Source organism: Sturnus vulgaris, chromosome 36 (genome assembly GCF_052056855.1).
Source record: "Sturnus vulgaris isolate bStuVul1 chromosome 36, bStuVul1.hap1, whole genome shotgun sequence".
NCBI classification, from domain to species: Eukaryota; Metazoa; Chordata; class Aves; order Passeriformes; family Sturnidae; genus Sturnus; species Sturnus vulgaris.
In genome coordinates, this window is record NC_142278.1 from 510972 (window position 1) to 517813 (window position 6842).

The 6842-nt window shown below is 53.5% G+C and overlaps 1 protein-coding gene across 1 annotated transcript in view; it reads right to left on the reverse strand.

Moving 5' to 3' along the window:
* POLR2A (RNA polymerase II subunit A) overlaps positions 1-5710 on the reverse strand; it is a 23145-nt gene extending 17435 nt beyond the window's left edge. Inside the window, exons 1-4 of the mRNA XM_088155219.1 lie at positions 5469-5710; positions 3987-4155; positions 1859-1953; positions 546-749 (exon numbers count right to left, since the gene is read on the reverse strand). Coding sequence (XP_088011345.1) covers positions 546-749; positions 1859-1953; positions 3987-4155; positions 5469-5669 — 669 coding nt within the window. The 5' untranslated portion in view covers positions 5670-5710. The remainder of the gene's footprint in view (positions 1-545; positions 750-1858; positions 1954-3986; positions 4156-5468) is intronic.
* Between the last annotated feature and the right edge of the window lie 1132 nt (positions 5711-6842).

The following is a 6842-nucleotide window of genomic DNA, read 5'->3' on the forward strand; positions in this document are numbered from 1 at the left end:
CTGAGATCCTTCAGGAATTGCCCAAAACCCACTGAGATCCTTCAGGAACTGCCCCAAACTCACTGAGATCCCTCAGGAACTGCCCCAAAAACCCCCTGAGATCCTTCAGGAATTGCCCAAAAACCCCTGAGATCCTTCAGGAATTGCCAAAAACCTCCTGAGATCCTTCAGGAATTGCCCAGAAAACCCCACTGAGATCCTTCAGGAATTGCCAAAAAGCCACTGAGATGCTTCAGGAACTGCCCCAAAAACCTCCTGAGATCCTTCAGGATCTGCCAAAAACCTCCTGAGATCCTTCAGGAACTGCCAAAACTCCACTGAGATCCTTCAGGAACTGCCCCAAATTCGCTGAGATTCTTCAGGAACTGCCCAAAACCCACTGAGATCTTTCAGGATCCACCTCAAACCCACTAAGATCCTCCAAGAACCTCCCCAAACCCCACCTGGAACCCCCAAACCCCACCTGGAAACCCCCAAACCCCACCTGGAACCCCCCCAAACCCCACCTGGAACCCCCCCAAACCCCACCTGGAACCCGCCCAAACCTGGGAGATGTTGATTTTGGAGCCCTTGGCCCCCGAGACCACCATGGATTTGAAGTTGTTGTACTCGGACAGGGATTTCTGGGCCGAGGAGCCGGTCTTGTCGCGGGCGTCGTTCAGGATCCTGTTCACCTGGTTCTCAAACGTTTGCCTCAAGGTGTTGCCAGGTGTGGGCTCCAGCTCGTTGTTGTGAGCCTTCTCAATCACCTGGAGAACCCCCCCAAAAAAAAAAAAAAAAAAATCCCAAAAGGGTCAGGGAGGGGTGTCCTGAAATGGCCTCATGGTCAAAATCACCTGAGAAACACAAAAAAAAAATCCCGAAAACTCCACAGGGGCCACCTGAAACCACCTGAGATCCTTCAGGAATTGCCAAAAACCTCCTGAGATCCTTCAGGAATTGCCAAAACCTCCTGAGATCCTTCAGGAACTGCCAAAAACCACCTGAGATCCTTCAGGAATTGCCCAAAAACCTCCTGAGATCCTTCAGGAATTGCCAAAACCCCACTGAGATCCTTCAGGAATTGCCCAAAAACCTCCTGAGATCCTTCAGGAATTGCCAAAACCCCACTGAGATCCTTCAGGAACTGCCCAAAACCCCCTGAGATCCTTCAGGAATTGCCAAAAACTTCCTGAGATCCTTCAGGAATTGCCAAAAACCTCCTGAGATCCTTCAGGATCCACCTCAAACCCTCTGAGATCCTTCAGGAATTGCCAAAAACCCCCTGAGATCCTCCAAGAACCCCCCCAAACCCCCCTATGGATGCCCCCATAATTCCCAAAATCTCCATGAAATTCCTCAAAATTCGGGAGAGCTCCTCAGAAGGATCTGGGGGTGGTGGGAGCACCCAGGGAAGGGGTTGAGGTGATCCTGAGATGCTCCAAAACCCACCCAAGATATTTTTGGGGACCCCCAAAAGCTCCCCCTGGAATTCTTAAAAAGTTCCATGGAATTCCTGAGGGCTCCTCAAAATATCCCAGGTGGGGTTTGGGAAGGGCTGGGATGTCCAAAAACCCCACCAGGAAACCCCCCCCCCCCCCCCAAAATATCCCAGGAACTCTGGGAAGGATCCAAACCCCTCTGGAACCCCCCCAAAACCCCACAGAGACCCCAAAAATCTCCCCTTGAAGAAACCCCTGAGACCCAACAGAGACCTCCAAAAACTGCAGAAATCCCCAAAATCCCGAATTCCCACCCCCCCAAAAAAAACCCCAAAATCCCAACCTGGGGAAAAGAGGGAGGTCCCCACAATTCCAAGGACACCCCAAAATCCCAGAAAAACCCCAAAATCCTGAGAAATTCCCCCAAAAACCCCCACCTCAATGACATCCTGCTTGGCCTTCTTGATGGTGTTCTGGATGTCCTGGTAGGTCTTGGCGTCGGCGATGGAGTCCCCGATGCCAATGGTGTGACCTGAGGGGACATTCGGGGTTCAGGGGGGTCCCCCCAAACTCGGGGTCACCTCCAAACCCCACCCCTGAACCCCCCCCACCCCCCCACCCCCAAAAAAAAAAAAAACAAAACCAATCCTGGCTCAGGTTGTGGGACAAAGAGGGGACATGGGGACAATGAGGGACAAAAACGGGGTTGGGATCTCGGCCACCAAAATTTCTGACTCAAAAAAAAAAAAAGAAAAAAAAAAAAAAAGGTCCAAGGACACCCCAAGGCTTTTGTGCTCCAAAAATGGGGCTCAAAAACCCCCAAGGACACCAAAAAGTGGCACCAAGTTGGGAGCTGAGAAAGTCTCCAGGTGATCAAAAGCCCAGAAGGTCCCACCAAGAGAGGTCCCAGCCCCCCATGGACCACCCCAGGTCCCCCAAATCCCAAAAAAGGGGTCCAAGAACCACCAGAACCTCAAGAATGAGGTCCAAAAGTCCCAAAATTCCACCGAGCTGGGGGCTGAGAAGGTCCCCAACTGACCAAACCCTGGTTTGGGGCCACCAAGAGGGGTCCCAGCCCCTCATGGACCACCCAGGTCCCCCAAATCCCAAAAAAAAAAGGATTAAAAAAATTCCCAAGACCCTCATGTCCTCAAGAACGAGGTCCAAAAGCTCCAAAATTCCACCGAGCTGGGGGCTCAGGAGGTCCCCAAGTGACCAAACCCTCAAAAGGTGCCACCAAGAGGGGTCCCAGCCCCCCATGGACCACCCCAAGTCCCCCAAATCCCCAAAAAAAGGGGTCCAAGGACCACCAGGACCTCAAGAACGAGGTCCAAAAGTCCCAAAACTCCGCCAAGCTGGGACTTGAGAAGGTCCCCAAGTGACCAAACCCTGGTTTGGTGCCACCAAGAGGGGTCCCAGCCCACCATGGACCACCCCAAGTCCCCCAAATCCCAAAAAAAGGGGTCCAAGAACCACCAGAACCTCAAGAACGAGGTCCAAAAGTCCCAAAACTCCACCAAGCTGGGGGCTCAGGAGGTCCCCAAGTGACCAAACCCTCAAATGGTGCCACCAAGAGGGGACCCAGCCCCCCATGGACCACCCCAGGTCCCCCAAATCCCCAAAAAAAGGGGTCCAAGGACCATTAGGACCTTAAGAATGAAGTCCAAAAGCTCCAAAATTCCACCAAGCTGGGACTTGAGAAGATCCCCAGGTGACCAAACCCCCATCAGATGCCACCAAAAAGATTCCCAGGGCCTCAAAACCCCAAAAAAGGGTCCAAGAACCACCAGGACCTCAAGAACGAGGTCCAAAAGTCCCAAAACTCCACCAAGCTGGGGGCTCAGGAGGTCCCCAGGTGACCAAACCCTCAAATGGGGCCACCAAAAGAGGTCCCAGCCCCCCATGGACCACCCCAGGTCCCCCTAATCCCCAAAAAAGGGGTCCAAGGACCACCAGGACCTCAAGAACGAGGTCCAAGAGCCCCAAAACTCCACCAAGCTGGGGGCTGAGAAGGTCCCCAAGTGACCAGACCCCCATCAGGTGCCACCAAGAGGGGTCCCAGCCCCCCATGGACCACCCCAAGTCCCCCAAATCCCAAAAAAAGGGGTCCAAGAACCACCAGAACCTCAAGAACGAGGTCCAAAAGTCCCAAAACTCCACCAAGCGGGGACTTGAGAAGGTCTCCAAGTGACCAAACCCCCATCAGGTGCCACCAAAAAGATTCCCAGGACCTCAAGACCCCAAAAAAAGGGTCCAAGGACCACCAGAACCTCAAGAACGAGGTCCAAAAGTCCCAAAACTCCACCAAGCTGGGGGCTCAGGAGGTCCCCAAGTGACCAAACCCTCAAATGGTGCCACCAAGAGGGGTCCCAGCCCCCCATGGACCACCCCAAGTCCCCCAAATCCCAAAAAAAGGGGTCCAAGGACCACCAGAACCTCAAGAACGAGGTCCAAGAGCCCCAAAACTCCACCGAGCTGGGGTCTGAGAAGGTCCCCAGGTGACCAAAACCCTCAAAAGGTGCCACCAAGAGGGTCCCAGCCCCCCAGACCCCCCAGGCCACCCACCCTCGATGAGCAGCCAGTTGTTGATGACAGTCTGGATGTTGCTGTAGAAGAGCCTGGTGGTGTCGTGGCCCATCTCCAGGTAGGAGATGTGCACCAGGGACCCGGCTGATGTCCCCAGGGATTTCTTGCACAGGATGCCCATGATGAGCTCCCCGTTCTCCACGATCACCTGGGGACATCCAGGAATGGGGTCAGGAGGTCACAGAGCCAGGGAGACACCAAAAGTCCCTCCTGGAGAACCCCAAAAATAATCCCCGGGTCACAGAGTGCTCCCAGAGAGGAGCAAGAGCCACCAAAGCTCCTCAGGTGCCACCAAAGCTCCTCAGATTCCATCAAAGTTCCCCTCAAACCATCCCAAAGATCCCTCAGATCCCACCAAAATCACTCAGATCACCCCAAATCTCCCCTCAAACCACCCCCAAACCCTCTCAAACCACCCCAAAACCCCCTCAGATGCCACCAAAACCCCCTGAGATCACCCCCAAACCCTCTCAGATCACCCAAGTCCCCTCAGATCCCACCAAAACCCCCTCCAACCACCCCAAAACCCCCTCAGATCACCCCCAAGTCCCCTCAAACCACCCCAAAACCCCCTCAAACCACCCCCAAACCCCCTCAAGATCACCCCAAACCCTCTCAATCCACCCCAAACCCTCTCAGATCACCCCAGAACCCCCTCAGATCACCCCAAGTCCCCTCAAACCACCCCAAAACCCCCTCAGATGCCACCAAAACCCCCTGAGATCACCCCCAAACCCTCTCAGATCACCCCAAGTCCCCTCCAACCACCCCAAAACCCTCTCAGATCACCCCCAAGTCCCCTCAAACCACCCCAAAACCCTCTCAGATCACCCCCAAACCCTCTCAGATCACCCCAAGTCCCCTCAAACCACCCCAAAACCCTCTCAGATCACCCCCAAACCCTCTCAGATCACCCCAAGTCCCCTCCAACCACCCCAAAACCCCCTCAAACCACCCCCAAACCCCCTCAGATCACCCCCAAGTCCCCTCAAACCACCCCAAAACCCCCTCAAACCACCCCCAAACCCCCTCAGATTACCCCAAGTCCCCTCCAACCACCCCCAAACCCTCTCAAACCACCCCAAAACCCTCTCAGATGCCACCAAAACCCCCTGAGATCACCCCCAAACCCCCTCAGATCAACCCAAGTCCCCTCAGATCCCACCAAAACCCCCTCCAACCACCCCAAAACCCCCTCAGATCACCCCCAAGTCCCCTCCAACCACCCCCAAGTCCCCTCAAACCACCCCAAAACCCTCTCAAACCACCCCAAAACCCCCTCAGATGCCACCAAAACCCCCTGAGATCACCCCCAAACCCTCTCAGATCACCCCAGAACCCCCTCAAACCACCCCCAAACCCTCTCAGATCACCCCAAGTCCCCTCCAACCACCCCAAAACCCCCTCAAACCACCCCCAAACCCTCTCGGATCACCCCCAAAGCCCCCCCAGGCCCCCCACCTTGGTGTCCCCGGGGGAGATGTGTTTGTAGGGGCCGCTGTCCTCGTCGTCGGGGTGCGTGCTGTGCGTGCGGATGCAGTTGATGTGGCCGGGGATGATGAGGGAGAAGATTTGTTTGCCTGTCCACAGGGGCCGTGGCTTCAGGATGGCTGGCTGGGGCACCTTGCCATCCCAGGTGGACAGGAACATCAGCAGGTTCATCACCTCGCCCTGGGGGACACCCCAAAAACACCCCAAAAATGTCAATAAATTGAGAAAAATCCCATAGAGATCACAAAATGTACCCAAAACCACCCCAAAAATGTCAGTAATTGAGAAAATCCTATAGAGATCCAAAAATGTCCTAAAAGTGTCCTAAAAGTGCCCTAAAAGTGTCCTAAAACATCCTAAAATCCCCATAGGACGTGGACAGGAAACATCAGCAGGTTCATCACCTCGCCCTGGGGGACACCCCAAAACCATCCCAAAAATGTCAATAATTGAGAAAATCCCATAGAGATCACAAATTGTCCCCAAAACTACCCCAAAAATATGAATAATTGAGAAAATCCCAGAGAGATCCCAAAATGTCCTAAAAACATCCCAAAATCCCTGTCCAGGTGGACAGGAACATCAGCAGGTTCATCACCTCGCCCTGGGGGACACCCCAAAAATACCCCAAAAATCTCAATAATTGAGAAAATCTCGTAAGAGATCCCAAAACATCCCAAAAATACCCCAAAACCCGTTCAGGATTTTGGGTTGGAGCATCTTCCTGGCCACGAGCAAGTCCTGCCCTCAACTCCACCTCAAACCCCTAAATCACCCCAAAAACCACCATAAATCATCTTAAACTGACCCTAAACAACCCAGATCACCCCAAAATTACCTTAAATCATCTCAAATCATCCTAAACAACCCCAGATCACCCCAAAATTACCTTAAATCACCTCAAATCATCCTAAACAACCCCAGATCACCCCAAAATTACCTTAAATCACCTCAAACTGACCCTAAACAACCCCAGATCACCCCAAAATTACCTTAAATCACCTCAAACTGACCCTAAACACCCCAAAACCTCCTGAATTCCCCCCAAATGGATCCTCTCGAGGAAAACTCCCTCTGGGGTGAACTTAACCCCACCTCAAACACCTGCCCTAAAACCCCTAAATCACCCCAAAACCACCTCAAACTGACCCCAAATCACCCCAAAATGACCCTAAATCATCTGAAATCACCCTCAACACCCCAAAACCTCCTGAATTCCCCCCAGGACAGCCCCACTCGAGGAAGTCTCATGGTGAACTTGTGCACGGCCGTCAGCGTGTGCTGAACTCTGCCTCACCTCAAACACCTGTCCCAAAACCCCTCAAATCACCCCAAAAACAACCA